The sequence below is a fragment of the Prenolepis imparis genome, unplaced genomic scaffold (assembly GCF_030444845.1).
Source record: "Prenolepis imparis isolate NDT839.2.m4 unplaced genomic scaffold, iyPreImpa1.0 SCAF_275, whole genome shotgun sequence".
Classification (NCBI taxonomy): Eukaryota; Metazoa; Arthropoda; class Insecta; order Hymenoptera; family Formicidae; genus Prenolepis; species Prenolepis imparis.
The window spans coordinates 2,760-24,761 of record NW_028141433.1 but is presented as its reverse complement, the minus strand read 5'-3'; the positions used below and the strand labels follow the sequence as shown (position 1 = coordinate 24,761).

General features: G+C 38.0%; 4 protein-coding genes across 4 annotated transcripts; all 4 read right to left on the bottom strand.

Moving 5' to 3' along the window:
- Positions 1-2,217: 2,217 nt before the first annotated feature.
- LOC145948197 (uncharacterized) lies at positions 2,218-3,252 on the bottom strand. Its single transcript, XM_083057935.1, has one exon. It carries the CDS (start codon positions 3,250-3,252, stop codon positions 2,218-2,220), a length of 1,035 nt encoding a protein of 344 aa, XP_082914061.1.
- A 154-nt stretch (positions 3,253-3,406) lies between these two features.
- Positions 3,407-4,315, bottom strand: LOC145948196 (uncharacterized). The gene has a single exon (XM_083057934.1). The coding sequence runs from the start codon at positions 4,313-4,315 to the stop codon at positions 3,407-3,409; it is 909 nt and encodes a 302-aa protein (XP_082914060.1).
- Positions 4,316-4,569: 254 nt separating this feature from the next.
- Positions 4,570-8,389, bottom strand: LOC145948195 (uncharacterized). Its single transcript, XM_083057933.1, has 2 exons — positions 7,483-8,389; positions 4,570-5,090 (listed from the first exon to the last, which is right to left on the bottom strand). The coding sequence occupies exons 1-2, from the start codon at positions 8,387-8,389 to the stop codon at positions 4,570-4,572; spliced, it is 1,428 nt and encodes a 475-aa protein (XP_082914059.1).
- A 10,032-nt stretch (positions 8,390-18,421) lies between these two features.
- LOC145948200 (uncharacterized) lies at positions 18,422-19,893 on the bottom strand. Its single transcript, XM_083057936.1, has 2 exons — positions 19,686-19,893; positions 18,422-19,614 (listed from the first exon to the last, which is right to left on the bottom strand). The coding sequence occupies exon 2, from the start codon at positions 19,529-19,531 to the stop codon at positions 18,431-18,433; it is 1,101 nt and encodes a 366-aa protein (XP_082914062.1). The 5' UTR covers positions 19,532-19,614; positions 19,686-19,893; the 3' UTR covers positions 18,422-18,430.
- Positions 19,894-22,002: the final 2,109 nt, after the last annotated feature.

Here is a 22,002-nt window from a genome sequence, read left to right as displayed (position 1 = left end):
AAAAAAATGTATAATTTCATAATAATACATCAAAATATCTGTGATAATAAAATATATTATAGGTAATATTATTGATAATAGATAAAAATATATATTATAATCAATTTATATCGACAGTACAATTGTTAGATTTGTTTTATTTATAAGATATATAAATAAAAAATGTATAAATTTTAAAGAATGTTTTTTCTCCATAAATACTATATCTGTACTATTATTGTAACTAGTCAATCAATCTTGCTGTTGAATATATTTTACAATCTTATTGATATAAATAATAATACATATTTATATATTTGTTTGTAATCCTAATGTACTTTATAAGGCATGAAGTAAAACATAGTGTTATATGGTATTCGTCAATTATTGTAAATTTTTCTATTTAAAAAAACAAAATTTTTTTTTTTAATCCAAAAGTGTGACCTGGGCATATCAGCCCAGGTGCGAACACATATCCTGATTATACGGGCGGTGCGGACATATATCCTTTGCGAACAAGCATGTTTTATCATGCTATATGTACTTTACTGGGATTTGGACCAGAGTCCGTAACGGTGAGAAGCCTGCACTTAGGCGATGCCACCACGGGTTGTACGTAATTTATTATATCTATACTTATTTATGTTATATAAATAAGTATGTAAGAAATAAAAAAAATATATGAAAAAATTCCTATAATAATTTTTAATAATAATTTTTTCATTTTATAAAATAAAAATAAAACTAAAAATAAATTTTCTTTCAATTTAATGCAAAAATTAAAAATAATTACGAATAATATAATAATATTATAATACGAATAATAAACACAAAATATTTAAATTTTTGCTTGCTCTTTTTCCTTCTCGTTCTTGCTTTCAACATTATAATAAATAATATACGAGATGCATATTGAGTGTGTCGCGATTCTTATCTATAAACAAAATCACGATCCATGTGGCAACAGCGCTCATGCTCCGAATCGGACAGAAAATTGTCATTTGTCTCTGTTTCATTACTGTTTCGGATCTGGTTTCCGTGTCGAGCTTATTTAATAATAAGTCTGAAAATGTTTAATTAGAATGACCTATTAATAAGTGATTAGAAATACACAAAGAAAAAGTATTAAAGTAATAAATCATTTAATTTGTTACATAACATTGAATTGATATATATTTATATACATTGAAATTGTGAACTCAAAACATCTATATTAATTATATTGACATGTAGTATTAGTATTGTATAGAATTAAAAGGACTATAATTGTTGGAATTTGTTAACACACAAAAGGTAAATATGCTTATATTGCAATAATAATATTTCTCAAAGATTTTATAAACAATATTAAGAGGTTTAGATAATGTGAATGAACATTAAACATGGTATTTTCCGAATGATTGTTATACGACCTGAAAATAAACTAATACAGATATAGCTAGGAATACTCGTAAATAGTATTATTTCGGCTAAAATATATTGAAATCAAAACTCAATGCAAATCATAAAAAGATATCTCAACTCAGAATGAAATAAACTTTGTAGTTAAAACTCAGAATTATAATACATATAAAATGAATGTTGTATTATACATAAATTCCACAAATATAATACGGTAATCATGTAATCACATATGTTAAAAAATTCGTATCGTATTAAGTACTGACTTTGCATGAACTCGGTATACAATAGAATAAGAGTCGTATATTGACTCAGTCTCCTTTCGGCAGTCACAATAAAGAATGGTTTAAGAGTCAACGAGTCAACTATGACTCGATTACCTCGAAGGAGATTAGGCTTGATCAGAGCCGTGTAATGTTCCTTCTCCTTTCCGTACCCTCGTGGTAAAGTAAATGCCCCAATGGTAGACAGAAATTATATGGTTAACTGGGCACGTCTCAAATGTCTCAATCGGATTTCACTACGACGCTTGTCGAGCGAAGATCGCTCTGACCCTCAAGTATTTTGTAGCTGCCCTCAATTGAATATGGCAATACTTTACGGCAATACTTGGCAACGGCAAGGGTTATACCCGGAATATCATCCGTAAGATGATTTGGTAGATGCCCAGGAAATACTTAATCGTAACACAACTCTTAAAAAGTAAACCAACCGTCAGCATAGCCGAGCATAAAGTTCCCGGAAAGCAAAATAAAATAAAACCAAGGAAACAGGAAAAAAAAGAAGAACGAGCGCTGTTAGCTTCTCTCGCTCCCCGCGGTATCGATAATTTCGAAATTAATATTCGGTTTCGGCAACATTGACTATTTTCGAAACATTTCCGCCCGCCTTCGACAAGGGAATTGTTGAATATGTCGAGTCGGGATCCGTAGGTAGAACACATAATTTAGCTATCGGACGTTTGTAGGTTGAAGTTGAAGTCCTCAAAGTGACGACTCTTGTCAAGCCATCCGGTTCTGGATGTATTTGTATAACTCTAGCGAGAGGCCATTTCCCCGGCGGATAACGTTCATCAGTAATCAAAACTAGTGAACCTTCTTTGATTTCGTTGGCAGGATGATGCCACTTCGAAATGGCTTGATATCTTTGCAGACAATCGGAAGACCATCTCGTCCAGAAATGCTCAACTCTTTGGCGAAGTAGTTGCCAGCGAGTAAGTCGGGAGATAGATTCGGTAGACAGGTTAGGCTCCGGTATAGCAGTCAGTGCTTCTCCAATCAAGAAGTGTGCAGGAGTTAAGGCGGTGTAATCTGTAGCGTCGTCGGATAGCGGACAAAGCGGCCGAGAATTTAGCACCGCCTCAATCTGTACGGATATAGTGGTCATCTCCTCATACGTTACGGTGGTATCTCCCAGTACTCTTTGCAGATGAAACTTTACAGATTTAACGGCTGCCTCCCATATACCTCCGAAATGGGGAGCGGATGGAGGGTTAAACTTCCATTCGGTACCGTCATTAGCCAGAAGTGAGGCAAGGCTCTTAAGCTCATGAGAAGATTGTTGATGTTGACGTTTCAACTCAGCGTTGGCTCCCACAAAATTTGTACCACAGTCGCTTTGTAATGTTGCACATATGCCTCTTCTACCGGTGAAACGTTTGTAAGAAGCAATAAATGCATCCGTTGAATAATCTGTGACTACTTCAATATGCACAGCTGACGTTGCGAGACAGACGAATATGGCTAAATATCCTTTGTATGTCCGTGCCGCCCGCTCTCTCCATATCTTTAACGTCACAGGACCGGCGTAGTCGAGACCCGAGTTATAGAAGGGTCGTGCTGGGGTTACTCTAGCCGTAGGTAGTTGGCCCATCAGCTGTTTTGCTCGAATGCCGCGATAGCGAGCACAACGTCCGCAGTTCAAGATGTAGGATCTTACGGGCGCTCTTCCACCAATTACCCAAAATGTTTCTCGGAAAAGGCTTAAGGTAATTTGAGTACCTCCGTGGAGCGATTTTCGGTGAGCATCATCTATGACCGAGTGTGGTCAGTGGTGACCTCCTAGGTAATATAAACGGATGTTTGGCCTCAATGCCAATCTGAGCGTAATGAAAGCGTCCACCAACTCGAAGTAATCCGTCTTTGTCTATGTATGGAGTAAGTCGTACCATGGAGTTAGACTTCGGCAACTGTTCTCCTCTTGAAAGAAGTCGTATCTCATCACAGAACCAAGCTTGTTGTACAATCCGCAGCCACAAGTCACGACTTTGCTGGATCTCAATTGGAGTCAATGGATAGTTAGTAGGAGAAGAGCGTGGTACCTTACGCAAGCATAATATAAATCTGCGACATGTTGCAGTAATACGTAATAATTTCGTTAGAGAGGAATATTTGATTAATAACTTCCAGTATGTAGTTCGAAAAGTAACTGTAGTCATAATGTGACCGGGTCGTTCTTCTAAATTTGAGTCAGTCGCAGGTCTGAATTCAGTGGAAGGCCAGGATGTTTGGGATTGGGTAAGCCAATTTGGTCCGTTCCACCATAGATCAGAATGAATCAGTTGATCTGGTCTTAGGCCTCGTGAAGCAAGATCCGCAGGGTTTTCTTTTCCCGGCACATGACGCCATAATCCATTTGGTAGGATTTCTTGTATGGCAGATACGCGATTCCGGACAAAATCCTTCCATCGCGATGGATGAGCTGAAATCCAAGTAACCGTTACCGACGAATCAGACCAACAAAACACCGTAGCCTCAGGTAACTCAAGTGCTTTTGTCGTTTGAACTATCAACTGTGCTAAGAGCAGAGCTGCAGTGAGCTCAAGACGTGGGATAGTGAGCCGTTTAAGAGGCGCAACTTTCGTCTTCGAACATACCAGCTGTACGGAGATTTGGCCGTTATCACTTAGTATTCTTATGTAAACCGCTGCTGCCATAGCTAATTGCGACGCATCCGAAAATCCGTGTACTTCTATCTTCGAAGTGTCCGAACGAACAACGCCTAACCATCTTGGAATAGAAAGTTGTTCGAGTTGAAGCAATTGTTGTTGAAAGATTGTCCATTTTTGTTGTAATTCGGAAGGAATAGAATCATCCCATCTTTAATAGCCAAAGTTCTTGTAAGATGATCTTAGCTCTTATCAGGCGAAATCAATAGGCGAAATCAAGCCTAATGGATCATACAATTTCGCTATGTATTTCGCAAAGCAATCGCTCGTTTAGTGAAGATGGTAGAGGCCGGAAGCGTGGATGAAAAATATAGTGTATCAGAACTTGGTCGCCAAACAAGACCTAAGATCTTGCAGAAAGCAGGTTCGATTTCCACATCAGAAATCGATTCCTTATTTGATTTGGGTAAAAGTTCAGGACAGTTGCTACTCCACTTTTGTAACGGGAATCCTCCCGCGTCACAAAGCCGTATCAGTTGTTGAATTATATCCCTTGCTTCAGACAATGAATCAGCTTCTCCAAAAATATCGTCAACGTATCTGCCCTTCGTCATAGGAATAATCGCTTTAGGAAAATGATGACCTTCATCAATCACCAATTGCTTGAGGGCTCTCAACGCTAAAAAGGGTGCACTATTTAGACCGTAAGTCACTGTTGTAAGGCGGTAAGCGATAAGCTGATTTTCTTGTCCGTACCACAAGATTCTCTGCAAATCCCAGTCTTCAGGATGAACGGCGATTTGTCGGAACATTTTAACAATATCTGTAGAGAAAAGAACCTTGTGCGTACGTATCCATTGCAGAATTTCGCATATGTCGGTTTGAAGCTTTGCTCCAGCGTGTAGAATATCGTTAAGCGAGAGACCATTGCTTGTGCGGCTAGATGCGTTACCTGGTGGTGGCCGGTGTGGTGCGGTCCATTAAGGGCCTGGGCCTTAAGGTGGCTCCCCATAAAACCGAGGCCATTTATTTTCATAATGGTTCTCGGGGGAAGCCACCAGGGGCCCATGTTATCGTGGACGGCATCCCCGTCCAGCTGGGGCAGAGTATTAAATACTTAGGACTCTGGCTGGACGGAACTTGGCGTTTTGGCGACCATTTTGATCGTCTGGCAGTAAAAGCCAATGGGGTAGCGGCGGCACTTAGCCGCTTGCTGCCCAACCTTGGCGGGCCAGACGATCGGGTACGGAAGCTGTATGCGAACGTGGTAAACTCGGTGACCCTTTACGGGTCACCAGTGTGGGCGGACGAGGCAATGGCCACGCGACGTATTAAAGACGTCCTCCGCCAAATCCAGCGGAGAGTGGCCATTCGCGTCGTCCGCGGATACCGCAGTTTCGCATGCAGCTGCCTCTGCCCTGGCGGGATTGGCTCCCATGGAACTCCAGGCGTGCACCCACAAAAGGGTGTACGAAAGAATTAAGGAGCTCCGTGGGATGAACTTCAGTGTAACTGAGAGAGTCCGAGGCGTCGTCAGAACGCAAGCCCGACGACGCATGATGAATGGGGGGACTACCTAGAAAATGTCCCCCCAACAAACTCGGGAAGAAGAGTCGTCGGGGCCGTGAGACCGGTGCTAGACGAGTGGGTGGATAGGTCTCACGGCAGGATGTCGTTCCACCTTACACAGGTGTTCGCCGGACATGGGTGTTTCGGCGAATACCTGTGTAAGATAGGGAAGGAGCGCACCACGAGGTGCCATCACTGCGAGGAGGACGGGGACACGGCGCAGCACACGCTGGAGTTTTGTCCGGCGTGGGCAGAGGAGCGCCGTGTCCTTGTCCAAATTATCGGGGAGGATCTGTCGCTCCCGACCATCGCTACTAAGATGGTCGGGAGCGAGGAAGCGTGGGAGGCGGTCTCTTCCTTCTGCGTCAAAGTCATGACGCAGAAGGAGGAGGCCGAAAGAGAGCGGGAGAGACGGGGAAGAGGGGGGAGACTCCCTCTCTCCCCTGAATCCCGGGAGGAGAGGGACGATCCCTCCTGGCTGCCTCGGCGAGGAAACCGCCGTGATGGGGCCGGGGGCGGGTCGGGCCCGGGGGCGGTGGCCGAGAGGGCACGAGAGAGAGAGGGTGCCCGTGGTAGAGGGGGCGGCGACGGGGGCGGCCCGCCGAGGCGGGGACGCGGAGGCGGACCACCCCGTCGCAGGAGAAGAAGACGCCCCCCGGAGGGGGCGGAGTTGTAGACGGGAGGTTGGGCGAGGGGTGCGGTGCCCTCCTCGCCCGGTTGTGAAGGAGGCCCGAAAGGGCGGAATGGTTGTGGAAGGGGTGCGGTGTCCCCCTCGCCCGATGTTAAGTAAAGAGGCCCGATAGGGCGGAGCAGTCCAGGGGGGGCGGGTGTCGCCCGGCTGGCGGCCGCACGGCGTAAGCCCTGCGGCCGGGGGTCGGGCGGCATCCGCGGGCCCGCCGCCGCCCCCCTGCCAAATTCCTCCCCCAGGGGAGGGCCTCGGCGGTGCCCCAGGCCGATGGTCGAATCCCGTATAGGGAGGGAACCGCGGCCTGGGGGCACGGGGGATCACAGGGGCCCAGAAACAAACTGGGTCCCATTGCACGTGGTCCCCCCGGGAAGGGAGTGCCATAGAGCGCCGGTGGGAGGGCACCACTGCCTGCGGTGAGGACTCCTCCCCTTCTGGGGTGACCCCTCTGGAGAAGAGCCCCCGGAGTGTTGGGTGAATCTCCCGTCCCTTTAGGGAGGGAGAACGAGCCCCGCTCCGGGAGCGGGGGTGGCGACTCGAGCGGGAACACTCGAGCCGTGATCCCGCCCCCCAAACTCTTTGGGAGGGCGTGACGTGGGGGCGGTGCCCCCCTGCATCACAACCGGGAAAGGACCGCACGACCAATTCGCGGGGGAGAGTATCCTCCTCTCGGGGAGGATGCTCTCCTGAGATAGGTAAGGCCAGGGGATGGCAAGAAGTCATGCTCGGCATTTCCTTGCCATCCCCATAAACGCCAGCGAAGGCACCCGCTGTGGTTTTAGTGAGGTAGGTCTTGGACCCCATCGTCGATCCACATGTGAATCGATGATGGGGGACAAGGAGTTCCACATAACCCTCATCCCCTACCCGGGGGGTGAATGGTACCATGAGGTTTCCACAGCGCAACAAAAAAAAAAAAAAGATGCGTTAAACACGACTCTTAATTTGGTAGTGCGACTACTTTCTCGGAGTACTCCATGATGTGGAAGATAATGCACAGGAGTAATCTGATCAGAAGATATATCAACTTCTGTCATGTGACCCAAGTTCTTATATTCTTCAATAAAGTCAACGTAAAGTTGCTGGTACGTAGTCTTTAAATAGAATTTTTGGAACATACTTTTAAGACAACCGAGATCTTTTGATTTTGATTCTCCCAAGACTGAAGGATTGGATTTTAGAGGCAGGCGAACTACATATCTGCCCGTAGCATCCCGTGAGTGCGTTGATAAGAAGTGTCGTTCACACTCCTCTTCTTCTTCGTTCAATACTGCCCTGGTAGAATTTGGGAGTTCCTCCTGTGTCCAAAATCTTGAAATAAGGTTTTGTAATTCATGATCCGGTGAACAATGATAAGATTGTGCTAAGATAGGTGTATCGTCCGCTGAAATTGGGCCACAGAGAACCCATCCGAAGATAGTTTGCTGTGCCGTAGGTGAAGATGAATTGCCTGATATTAAACCTGGCTGAATCACAGCATAATAATTATCTGAGCCTATTATAACATGTATTTGTCCAGAAATGGAATAATCCGGATCAGCGAGATGAAGTCCTGAAATGTGAGACCAAGAAGAAGAACTCACGTTGAACGGTGGTAATTTCGTCGTAAGACGTGGTAAAACGAAGACTTGGATTTGACATTTAGACGCTGAATCATGAATGGATTGCAACTGGATCGAAACACTTCCTTTAGTACGGCCTGAATAAGTGCTACCAATTCCGAGGAGTGGTATAGAGGCAGCTCTACGATTAAGCTGAGCTCGTTGAACTAGATCCTCCGTGATGAAGGATAACTCTGATCCCTGATCAATCAATATGCGTATAGGATAAAGTTCTCCATTTCTTTTTAACAACAAGGCTCTACACATCGCAAGCAACGTAAGCGTTCTCATAGAATCGGCCTGTCCGGATTGATATGCACATGTCTTTAATTGTCAATTTGAAGGTAATTGTGACTTTGACTTCTCTTCAGATTGAATGGTGTTCTTAGCCGACATGTCAGTAGAGTCCATAGATGAAGAGTTACGGAAGATATCGTGAATGGATGTGTGATGTTTCTTGCCACACTTCAAACATCGTTTCGTAGAGTTACACTTCTTAGCGGGGTGTGGAGCAAGGCAGTTGAAGCATCTTCGATGTTTTATAACGATGTCTTTATGTTGCTGGACCGTCTTTGACTGAAAACGTTCACATCTTGATAAGTGATGCGAAGATCCGCAAAGAAGGCAAGTAGGAAAGCTTGGATTTGATGCAAAAGTTGCGACATGCGCAGCGACTTTCGGACGATGCTTTCCAGAAGAAGTAGCAGCAAGCATTCCAGGAGTCTAAACAAAATCGAGATTTTCCAATGCTCTTGTCCGTCCAATGAGAAATTCCTCAAATTGTACGAAGGTTGGATAAGTAGTAGATGAACCGAGTTTTACCTCCCAAGCCTCACGAGACTCCGAGTCGAGTAACTTCATAACATGATGTAGCAGTAATGGATCCCAGCTATGCACAGCGCATCCGAAAGCGAAGTGTTGCAGTAGCTTCAGAGATAGTAGTCAAAAGAGTTCGAAGACCTTGAGCACTTTTCGTCTTAAGTGGTTTCAGATTTGTAATCCTATCCAATTGCGCAGAGATCAAGAATCGCTTATTTTCATATCTTGATACTAGCAGGATCCATGCAATTGAGAAATTGTCGCCTGAGATTGACAAATTTCCCACTAATCGAGCGGCTTCTCCAGTTACGCATGTCTTTAAATAATGCACCTTCTCTACAGTTGACAAATCAGGATTATCTTTTATCAATGATGTAAATAGATCATGGAACGGTCGCCATGATTGGTAATCTCCGAAAAAGGTCGGCAACTTTATACGGGGTAAAGCGCTTCGTGGCATTAGCGAGGCAGATACTCCTGGATCGGAAGGCGTCGAACGGGAACGCCGATCTGATGTATCGAATTTCTCTAGGAGAGTGTGCAACTTGGAACGAGCAAAGACATAAAATGCTTGACAACGTTCATATACGCGTTCTCTCATGTATGAATGATCACTCATAATATCGCTGACAGTTAGGCACAAGTTCTCATGCTCTTCTTGAAATTTGTTCCAATTTTTCTCAAGCATATCCAAGCGAACATTAACCAATTGACGATTCGATCGGGCAGCATTTTCGTCATCAAAATCCGTCGCTTCCTGAATAAGTGTAAATCGGCTCTGTTGTAGAGCGATCCTTGCGTCTAAGTTTGACATCCTGAGATATAGTCTTGCGTGGAATTTAAATTGTAATGCTCTGACGCGGACAATCCGGCTCGAAGGACCAAAAATGTTTCAATACTGTTTCGGATCTGGTTTCCGTGTCGAGCTTATTTAATAATAAGTCTGAAAATGTTTAATTAGAATGACCTATTAATAAGTGATTAGAAATACACAAGGAAAAAGTATTAAAGTAATAAATCATTTAATTTGTTACATAACATTGAATTGATATATATTTATATACATTGAAATTGTGAACTCAAAACATCTATATTAATTATATTGACATGTAGTATTAGTATTGTATAGAATTAAAAGGACTATAATTGTTGGAATTTGTTAACACACAAAAGGTAAATATGCTTATATTGCAATAATAATATTTCTCAAAGATTTTATAAACAATATTAAGAGGTTTAGATAATGTGAATGAATATTAAACATGGTATTTTACGAATGATTGTTATACAACCTGAAAATAAACTAATACAGATATAACTAGGAATAAATAGTATTATTTCGGCTAAAATATATTGAAATCAAAACTCAATGCAAATCATAAAAAGATATCTCAACTCAGAATGAAATAAACTTTGTAGTTAAAACTCAGAATTATAATACATATAAAATGAATGTTGTATTATACATAAATTCCACAAATATAATACGGTAATCATGTAATCACATATGTTAAAAAATTCGTATCGTATTAAGTACTGACTTTGCATGAACTCGGTATACAATAGAATAAGAGTCGTATATTGACTCAGTCTCCTTTCGGCAGTCACAATAAAGAATGGTTTAAGAGTCAACGAGTCAACTATGACTCGATTACCTCGAAGGAGATTAGGCTTGATCAGAGCCGTGTAATGTTCCTTCTCCTTTCCGTACCCTCGTGGTAAAGTAAATGCCCCAATGGTAGACAGAAATTATATGGTTAACTGGGCACGTCTCAAATGTCTCAATGTCGGATTTCACTACGACGCTTGTCGAGCGAAGATCGCTCTGAGTATTTTGTAGCTGCCCTCAATTGAATATGGCAATACTTTACGGCAATACTTGGCAACGGCAAGGGTTATACCCGGAATATCATCCGTAAGATGATTTGGTAAATGCCCAGGAAATACTTAATCGTAACACAGAACTCTTAAAAAGTAAACCAACCGTCAGCATAGCCGAGCATAAAGTTCCCGGAAAGCAAAATAAAATAAAACCAAGGAAACAGGAAAAAAAGAACGAGTGCTGTTAGCTTCTCTCGCTCCCCGCGGTATCGATAATTTCGAAATTAATATTAGGTTTCGGCAAAATTGACTATTTTCGAAACAGTCTCCGAGCTGCTGAGAGCTGAGACGTGCAGTAAGCAGTGTGTGTGATAGCCAAGCGAAGTGAGACAACCAAAAATGCCTAGATGTAAGAGAGAGAAGGAGAAATAAATTCCACACATTGTTTGACATTGACTTCGATAACAGGCTATGAGCCGTGGTAGGGCGCCTTATAAATAGCATCAAAACGAATATCTTCTTCGCTCGTGCGTCGGGCGCGTCCGCGTACGGTCGTGTGAACGTGCGATGGATGAGTGTGTGAATAAGAGTGAGCCCCCTTTCGGAAATTCCTCACTATACCCGTCATTAGAGTCCACTTTTGAGTACCTGACATATTATGTCACTTTGTCTATCTAATGGGATATCGATAGGGGGGGCTCACGGCTTTTGCGCTACGTGCGGTAGTATGTAGATTCCCCATTATTATTTATTGTATTAAATTTACTGAAGAAGGTCCAAAGAAAGGATCGAAACGTTTAGATTCAATAAATTTGTTATTCCAACAAGTTTGTTTTTAATATTTGCGTACCTACACCCTACGCGTGGCTCCATATAGCCTCCTTTTGAATTTGTAATCTAGATGTAAGTATTTTTTTACATCCATATCTCTCTCTCTCTCTCTCTCTCTCTCTCTCTCTCTCTCTCCCTCTCCCCCTCCCTCTCTCTCCCTCTCTCTCCCTCTCCCCCCCTCTCTCTCTCTCTCTTTCTCTCTGCTCCCTTTTTGCTCATTCTCTTTCTTTCTAATAAATGGTATATTATAATATACGTTTTGTTATAGCACGTAGCGAAGACAGTTTGCCTGTCAAGGGCCGACAAGGGACGGCAATGGAAATGCCGTTGCCGACGCCGACGAAGCCGACGAAGACATTTATTTCTACAGCTCCGACACCGAAGCTAGTGCCGACTACCACGGCTCTACTACGACGTCGGTTTGGACGCTGGCTCCGACGCCAGCTCCGACGTCGGCTCCGATGCCGGCTTCAACGTTGGATCAGACGTCGGCTCTTACGCCGACTCCGACGAGGACAACAATGACGACTGAGCAAAATATGAGAAAAGTAAGTTTTATATTATAAATTCTATAAGTTATATATATATATATATATATATATATATATATATATATATTATATATGGATAAACTTCCGAATACGACCCACGCCCGATTGCCATAAATTTTTGTAGAAACACTGTAAATGATGTCAAATGATTGTCTTTAAGCGGATTTTCACCGATACAAACATTTAATGCTAAAAATATTAAAATAACTCTATATAAATTATTGTCGGTAATTATATAGAATAGGGCCTTTTCACATGGGTACACACACATACACACACACACGGGGGGGGGTGTAAGGAGGCCTTCGGCCCTCCTCCCGCACCCTCCCCGCCGGTAGCCAGGGTGGACCTCGCTTCACGTTGTAAAGTATACCGGGTGTCCCATTTTAAAGGACCCACTCAAATATCTCAGAAACACTGCGTTAAATCAAAAAATGTTTTCTACAAAAGTTGTAGGGTTTCGAGGGGGACATAACATAGTAATATTCATATGACCTTGGGCGGCATCTCCAAGGTCAAGTGAAGGTAAGAATAAATTTTTTAAATGGAAACCCATATTTTTTATTATAACATCTTTTTCTACTAATTAATTTGAACAACTTTTATCTGAAGCATTTTTTTATTTTCTTCAAAATTCACCTTCTCACCTTCAAATTCTCACCTTCACTTGACCTTGGAGATGCCGCCCAAGGTCAAATGAATATTACTATGTTATGTCCCCCTCGAAACACTACAACTTTTGTAGGAAACATTTTTCGATTTAACGCAGTATTTCTGACAATGAGATATTTGAGTGGGTCCTTTAAAATGGGACACCTGGTATGCCTAAACACAGTGAATTCCAATAGACAATCAAGAAAGATATATTCAAATAACATAACACATTTAATACCAAATATATATAAAGCGTCCTAAGATATACAATATACATATATAAAGAATCCTAAGAAATACAAAAATAGAATATCAGAACGAAAACGTCAACAAGAAACAATTTATATTATTCTTTTTTTAGCCAGAATATACATCTTTAATGTCTTCAATTAATTTTTTAAATGGATCTAATTTATGTTTTTTTACATCTCGCCTCCACAGAAACTCACACAAATGATCAGCCATATTGTCTTTCGTAATTCGTAAATCGTAAATAGACAATAATTTATATAGAACATTATTTTAATATTTTTAGCATTAAATGTTTGTATCGATGAAAATCCACTTAAGGACATTCATTTGACATCATTTACAATGTTTCTACAAAAATTCATAGCAATCGGGCGTGGGTCGTATTCGGAAGTCCACCTATAATTAATTACTAATAAAATTTTTTTTCAGCGCATAAATGATGCGGTGAGACGGGCGGTGCAGCGGGAGAGACAAAAACAGCGCAAATATAATGCGCGCCGTAAATACGTACCTACGCCCGTACAACCAGGATATGCGCTCGCACCGCCTGCGTCTGTACAACCAGGATATGCACTTGCACCGCCTGCGTCTGTACAACCAGGATATGTATCCGCACCATTAATACAACCGGGATATGTACCTGCAGCGCCCATACAACCAGGATACGTGCCCGCACCGTACACAGGGTACAGATATTATTAAACATATGTATATAAATATAACGTATATATAGGGTGTCTGAGACCACCCGTACATGCCGAATATTTTGAAAATATTTAGTTGACCTTGAAACTTCTTTCATAACTGCCGTCAAGGTTAAATATGTATCACGATTTCATGTATTTGAAACCCCTACAACTTTTGTAAACATTTTTATCTGTCGCGCTCAGTTTTCAAAATATTCGGCATGTACGGGTGGTCTCAGACACCCTGTATATAAATAAAATATAAATAAAACAAAATTACATGTATATATATATAATATAAAATTTTATTATTTCTAGGTAAGCAGAAAAATTGGAAGAAATGAATAAATATAAATATAAATAAAAATAAATATTTATAATAAATAACATAAAATAAATATACTTTTATTACATAATATATTTGTACAAATATATTTATTTCTCTTTTCTTCATTCTCTTCTTTATATACATACATACATACATACATACATACATACATACATACATACATACATACATACATACACACATACATACACACATACATACACACATACATACACACACACACACACATACACCCACGTACACACGTACACACGTACATACGTACATACGTACATACATACGTACATAGATACATACGTACAAACATACGTACATACATACGTACAAACATACGTACATACAAACATACGTACAAACATACGTACATATATACATACATACGTACAAACATATAAAAGCATAATTTGTTACAGAGAAAAACACAGCAGTTAGTTAGAAATTTTTATAAAACTTGCGATGTAATTGTGCAATATTGCTTTTGAATGTTCATGTAGAAATTCTTTCAGTATTTTTCTTTATCTTCTGTTTTTTGTGATCTAACAATAATGTAAAATTAGGGAAATCATATAAATTGTGAAAATCATATATTGTAAAAATTGTATATATTATTATAGTAATCTCAGAAAAGTAAATAATTATACTTAGCGTTATAAAATACACGCATCCAAATTTGCTAACGTAAATAAAAAATTATTTTCAAATTTGTTTGTATAAATGTAATATAAATCTGTCATTGAAAATTTAGTTTACACTTTATGCGCACAAATTTTTATAATTCTCAAAAATTAGGGTTTAAATTGTGTATAAAATATATATATTTATTTATTCGCATTTTGCTATATACATATATAATGTTTCTTTATATCAGAAGTTGGGATTGTCGGAATAAACAGACCAAATCAGTTTCTCTGTAAATAAGAGTTTTTATATTATAACTGATATTACTATTTACTATATATGTACAAAATTTACAAGTTACCTGTAAATAAGAGAAACGACAATTAAGGTCAATTATTCGTCTCTCTTTCACAACTCTGCTTTTACCGACTATATTGTTTATAATGGATTATCTTTATATTACTTATTCTAGCACGTGCTCTTTCTTATCTTTCTTCTATCTATCTATCCATATCTCTCTATCTCTTTTTACTTAGCTGTCGATTACTTCTATACTCGACGAGACATCTAACAGGTGTCCTAGAAGCGCGCGCGGGGCATACTAAGCGCGCTAAATTTAAAGAGAGTATATTCTCTTTACATCTCCCCTCTTCGAGATGAAAATTGCACAAATTTTCAATCATCCTCGTCTTCTAACATTGGAATCAGTTTTGTCACATGGAACAGGCTTGTATCTTGATTTCTTTTTTCAGTTTTTATTTTATAGATTGAGTTTGAAATTTTTTCTTCTATTGTGAATGATCCGATTCTTAGTTCTTCCAGCTTTTTCCTATTGAGTTTGTTCCCATTCTCTATGAATACCATATCTCCCACGTTGAATTCATGTTGTTTTCTATTTTTGTCAAATATATTTTTATTATACTTATGTGATCTCAGTGTTCGTTCCAATGCTAACTTCTTATCTTTTATCCAGTCTTCTCCGTTTTTCTTTCTTCTTAATTCTTCTGGTATGTTGCTGGTGTCTGTGCCATGTAATAGATATTCTGGTGTAAATCCTGTGATTGTATGTTCTAGTCTATTATACTTATTCACGCATTCTCTCGCTATCGATGTCCATGCTCTCTTCTTCTCCTCTTCGTTTATTTTACATCTTATTTTGTTTACTAGCGTTTGGTTTAGCCTTTCATTTAAACCATTAGAAAATGGTGCATTTATTGCAGTAAAAATTAATTGTACTTTTTTCTTTTTTAAATAATTTTTAAATTCTCTCGAATTTATTCCAGGGTATTGATCCAAGATTGTTCCGATCTTTTCTATTTCTAGCACCGTTTGGACTAATTTTATAAAATCATTGGCATTTTGAGTCTTTGATGTTAAAATAAACGCATATCTCGTGAAATGGTCGACGAGTAAATGTATATATTTTTTTGTCGATCTGGTGCTTCCAAATCCTCCAATTGTATCTATGGACATAATTTCGAATGCTTTGGTTGCTGGTCCTAATTGTGACATTGAGCCGAATTTGTGTTGTCCTCTTGATTTATTCTTAATACAAATGTCACATTTTTTACATATTTTTTTTATATTCTCCACTAAATTTTTAGCAGTATAGTATGGGTTTATTTTCATTCTTGTTTGTGTTATCCCTGTGTGACACCATTCCTTGTGTATTTTCTTAATTAACTCAATACTGAACTTTTCAGATAGTATGATTTTTTTTTTTTTTTTAACTTTTTTGTAATATATTCCATTCTTCTTTATTAATTTTTCTTTTTTTTTTTGTAATAATGTGTTATTCGTCTGATCTAATTTTATTTCATCTATCTCAATAAGATTTACCGTTTTTAATAAGTCCTCTTCTTCTTCTATATTTGATTCTAGCACAGGGTTTCTGCTTAAGCAGTCCGCTTCTGTATTATCTTTCCCTGGGACGTATATAATTTTAAAATCGTATTGAGATAGGTAGTGGGTTAGATCGCCTAATTCTTCGTCTGTTCGTGCTCTTATATTCATATTTTCTAGTGGTTTGTGATCAGAGTGTATTTCGAAGTATCTCCCTATCAACCAGTGTTGCCAGTACTTTATTGCCTCTTTTATAGCTAAACATTCAAGATATATTGCTTTTTTTTTTTTTGTGTTTCATTGAATTTCTTTGAGAAGTAGGCCACCGGTTTTTCCTTTCCATCATCTTGTGTTTGTTTTAATATTGCGCCTATGCCTTCAATTGATGCATCTGTATATATCTTGATTGGAAGGTCTTTGTCGAATATCTCTAACACTGGTTGGGTACATAGCATTTCTTTTATCTTTCCGAAAGCTTTTTCGCAATCCTCTGTCCATATAAATTTTACATTCTTCCTTAATAGTTGATGCAATGGATCTAATAATATTGAGCTCTTTTCTATATATTCGTGGTAAAAGTTTATTTTTCCCAGAAATTGTCTGATCTGCTTTTGCGTGGTAGGAGTCGGAAAATTTTTTATTGATGTTATGTTATCTTTCAATGGTGTAACTGTGTTTTCTCCTATTACATGTCCTAAATATCTAACTGAACTAGCAGCAAACGTACATTTCTTAAATTTTAACCTAAATCCTTCTTTTTTTATTGCATCTAATACTTTTTCAATGTGATCTAGATGTTCTTCAAACGTCGGTGAGTGAATTAGGATATCATCTATATAGTTTACTGAAACTTCGATTAGTCCATGTTTTCTTAGTATGTTAGTCAGAATTCGTTGAAATATAGCTGGAGACGTTTTTAAGCCAAACGGTAGACATGTCCACTGAAAGTGACCATCTTGCGTTACAAATCCCGTTTTTCTTCTATCTTCAGTTCTTAGTGGTATTGACCAAAAAGCTGAGTTTATGTCCAGCGTCGTGAAATATTTACAGTTTCTGGCTCTTATTATTATATCATCTATTAAAGGAAATGGTTGTGCTTGAGGGACAACGTTTTTGTTTAAATCTCTGAAGTCTATGCACATACGTGTCTTTCCTTCATTTTTCTTATATGCTAGCGTGACAGGTGCAGCAAAAGGGCTATAAGATTCTTCGATTAAATTCTTCTCTAGTAATTTGGCTATTTGTTTTTCTATTTCTTTTTTGTCATTTATATTACATCTATATGGTCTTTTACTGCAGTATTTCTCCACTATTAAATCAATTCTAGCTTCATACTCATTAACAGTTCCAACATCGTATTTGTCTTTTGCAAACACTGATTTGTTGTTATCTATTAATCTTTCTATCTTAATCTTTTTATTTCTATTTAAATGTTCTATCTTTGTTTGGAATTCCCCTGTTTCCACATGTTCATTAAAATTAACCGAACCATTTATAGCTTTACTCTTTATTTCACTTAAAATTATCTTTGGTTTTTCTATCTCTTTTTCTATTTTCTGTGAAACTTCTAAATTTTCATTCAACCTCAACTTGAACATGGGAATTAAATCTAATCCTACTATGAAATCTTCGAAATCCTCTCTTTCAACTATGTATACATCTACTTCCTTTTCTATATTAAATATTTTTATTCTTATTCTTACCAATCCATTTGTATGATTCACACCATTGACAGACTTTAAGAATATTTTGTTTACATCTTCTCTATTATCTCTTATCTTTATCCACTTCGAGTTTATTAAGGAGACCTGAGAACCCGGGTCATATGTTCCCATTATCTCCATCTTATTCTCAACTAGCATCTTAAGTTTGATCAATGGTGTGACTATTCGTTTTTTGTTTTTGTACTTAGATCTGCTTCTATTACTGAATTGCTCCCTATAGCTTTGGGTTTCTCTTTTTTTTCTAGTTTAAACCAGCATTTCTCTTCTGGGTGGTATCTTACACCTTTACCCATATCCTCACATGTCTTACATGGTTTTTTTTCTTCATTTCTAGCTTTGTGTTCTGGTTTACTTTCTTTTTTAAATATTTTCTTTTTATCCGTTATTCCTTCGAGCTTTTGTAATTCCTTAATTAAATCTTTCGTATTTTCCATTTCGTTCCTGTCAATTTTCTCTCTAATAAATTCTGGCAAACCAAATGCAATCCTATCTATCATTGTGTCAGCGTCCATGTCCTTATTTATTTCTAATAAAAGTCGTTCTTTCTTTATCGCATATTGTACTAGTGAACCTTCTTTGTACTTAAAATAATGAGCATATGTTCTGCTACTCCATCCTTTACCTGAAAAGGTTTCTATTAATACCTGTTTCCATCCATGCCAATCGTTTTTATGTTCTCCTTTTATTATTGTAGAAGTGTACCAGTCTTGGCACGTCCCATCCAAAAATAATCTCAATAATTCGATTTTGGTTTCGTCTTTTTCTATTTTAAATCTTGCACATTCTTTTTCAAATGTGTCTAACCATTGTCTAACATTAGATGTTTTATAATTAAATTTTTCTAATACAAATTTATCTACAATATGTTTTAAGTTTTTTTCCTCTTCTTTCTTTTCTGATTTTTCAATTAATTTTTCCAGTATCTTTGCCAAGTCTGAGTGTTCTTTAATATTCTCTTGAAATATTTGTTTTAAATATTTTCCTCCAAACTGGATATTTCCTTCATCATCCAAATATATCTTTTGCAATTTTTCTGACAGCGTTATCCATATTTTCAACTCGTCGTACCTTTTTCCTAGTGACTCTCTTACCTTTTTGAAAGCATTCGTATTTTTTAATTCCTCATGAAAATCTGCATAGATGAATTCATCTGGTATAGCATATTTTTCTCCTTGTTCTGTACCAATTGAGGTTATGGCTATCACTGTAGTTTTACTGTCCTTTGGGGAAGCCACCGCCCTGAACTCAAATTTTAATTTCATTTTGTGACGAAAATTGTCGTTTTATAATGTTTCTTTATATCAGAAGTTGGGATTGTCGGAATAAACAGACCAAATCAGTTTCTCTGTAAATAAGAGTTTTTATATTATAACTGATATTACTATTTACTATATATGTACAAAATTTACAAGTTACCTGTAAATAAGAGAAACGACAATTAAGGTCAATTATTCGTCTCTCTTTCACAACTCTGCTTTTACCGACTATATTGTTTATAATGGATTATCTTTATATTACTTATTCTAGCACGTGCTCTTTCTTATCTTTCTTCTATCTATCTATCCATATCTCTCTATCTCTTTTTACTTAGCTGTCGATTACTTCTATACTCGACGAGACATCTAACAGGTGTCCTAGAAGCGCGCGCGGGGCATACTAAGCGCGCTAAATTTAAAGAGAGTATATTCTCTTTACACATATATGTATATATAATATGTATATATACACTCGTCAAAAAATTATCGCAACACGTAATTAATATCAAAATTTAGCATAAATTTAAATAAGCGTATCTCCGCGAAAAATTGTCGTATTTCAAAAATTTTTTTTTTGTTTTAAAGGGTAAAGTCTCTACTTTAAGGAACTTTCGTTCGATTTTGATTTTATTCTCTCCCCCTTTCTCCATCCCTTTAAAAGGAGAAATGTGTTTTTTTTTTTCCAAAAAATTGCATATTTTGACGTGTTCTACGGAGTGTACTAAATTTTTTTCGCAAATATCATCATAACTATCGTAAAATATGGACTTTTCTCTACAAATTAAAAAAAAAATTGAATACCGTACGATTTTTTTTCGCGAAGTTACAGCATATTTGCTCATATATTTAATTACCGCCAACATTAGCATTATCCGATGGGCACTACGGGGAGGTTGCTGGTCGGATTTTGCCCATCGGGTGTGTGTGTGTGTGTGTTGGAACAGGGATATATGTGTTCGTATTTAAAATTGTATATTTCTGCCTCGTCTTCGGATGACCTCTTGCAGGCGCTCACGCATATTAATGCAGGCTCTAATTGTGGCTTGCAGAATTTCGAAACATATTCGATGTAGGGCTGCTTCCAATTGCTGGAAATTGGTTGGTAGTCTTTCAAAATCATGCAGCCATCTTCCCATAAAAGATCATCCGAAGACGAGGCAGAAATACACAATTTTAAATACGAACATATATCCCTGCTCCAACACACACACACACACACACACACATACTCACGCGCGCGATGGGCAAAATCCGACCAGCAACTTCCCCGTAGTGCCCATCGGATAATGCTAATGTTGGCGGTAATTGAATACATAGGCAAAAATGCATAGGTAACTTTGACATACTGTAACTTCGCGAAAAAAAATCGTACGGTATTCAATTTTTTTTTAAATTTGTAGAGAAAAGTCCATATTTTACGATAGTTATAATGGTATTTGCGAAAAAAATTTAGTACACTCCGTAGAACTCGTCAAACTATGCAATTTTTTGAAAAAAAAACACGTCCTTCCTTTTAAAGGGTTGGAGAAAGGGGGAGAGAATAAAATCAAAATCGAACGAAAGTTCCTTAAAGTAGAGACTTTACCCTTTAAAACAAAAAAAAAATTTTTGAAATACGACAATTTTTCGCGGAGATACGCTTATTTGAATTTATGCTAAATTTTGATATTAATTACGTGTTGCGATAATTTTTTTGATGAGTATATATTAGAAAAGAGTATATTTTATATACATATATATAAGGCAAATAATCAAATAAAAGGCCAACTTACGAGCAAAAGAATAAAGTTGTAATGTCAAAATTAGTTTATTATATGAAACTTAAATTCCTAACATAAACAATGATATAAACGTTTTGACTTACTTAGTCTTCCTCAGTACAATGATCAAATTAAATTAAAAAACGCATAATTTCGATAAAAATTGTTAATAATACATTAAAAGTAGCGATCGAGGCGAGCAAAGTATCTAATAATTAAAAACGAAAAATTATGGAACGTGTATGTTGGTAATGAGAAAGATGTAAACCCATTCTTCGTTGGAAGGCGAGAAAAGATTTGTCCAAATTTCATGTTAATTTAAATGTAGTAGTATCCGTAGAGATCAAATCAAAATCCGAGTTCCATAATAATCAAATAGCCGGTATTTCTAATTAAAATGTAACTGTATGTAATACAATATGTAAAAAAATAGAAAGTTGAAAAAATTATGAGAAATTAACTTACAATACGTCAAATAGTCCCGCCGTTAGTTTCTTATTTACAGCGTGTCTCTAGCGTGACTGCTGGAATATAATTAATCAGGTCAAAATGTATATACAAAAGTGCTAAACAATCATAAATTTGCTAATTCATCTACACTGAAAAAATTATTTTTTTGACTGCAACTAAAATATTTAGTACACACATTTTGGTTGGCGATATAAAATATTTTACTTATACTAACCATATTTATCATAGAGAAAACAAAATTCAAAA

What these genes read in the sequence shown, in the direction of transcription:
- LOC145948197 (XM_083057935.1), bottom strand. Translation starts at nt 3,252, where the DNA reads ATGGGCCAACTACCTACGGCTAGAGTAACCCCAGCACGACCCTTCTAT.
- LOC145948196 (XM_083057934.1), bottom strand. Translation starts at nt 4,315, where the DNA reads ATGGCAGCAGCGGTTTACATAAGAATACTAAGTGATAACGGCCAAATC.
- LOC145948195 (XM_083057933.1), bottom strand. Translation starts at nt 8,389, where the DNA reads ATGTGTAGAGCCTTGTTGTTAAAAAGAAATGGAGAACTTTATCCTATA. An exon ending in TCATGGAGTACTCCGAGAAA is followed by an intron (nt 5,091 to 7,482) that starts GTAGTCGCACTA and finishes TTTTCTCTACAG; the next exon opens with ATATTGTTAAAATGTTCCGA.
- LOC145948200 (XM_083057936.1), bottom strand. Translation starts at nt 19,531, where the DNA reads ATGAAATTAAAATTTGAGTTCAGGGCGGTGGCTTCCCCAAAGGACAGT.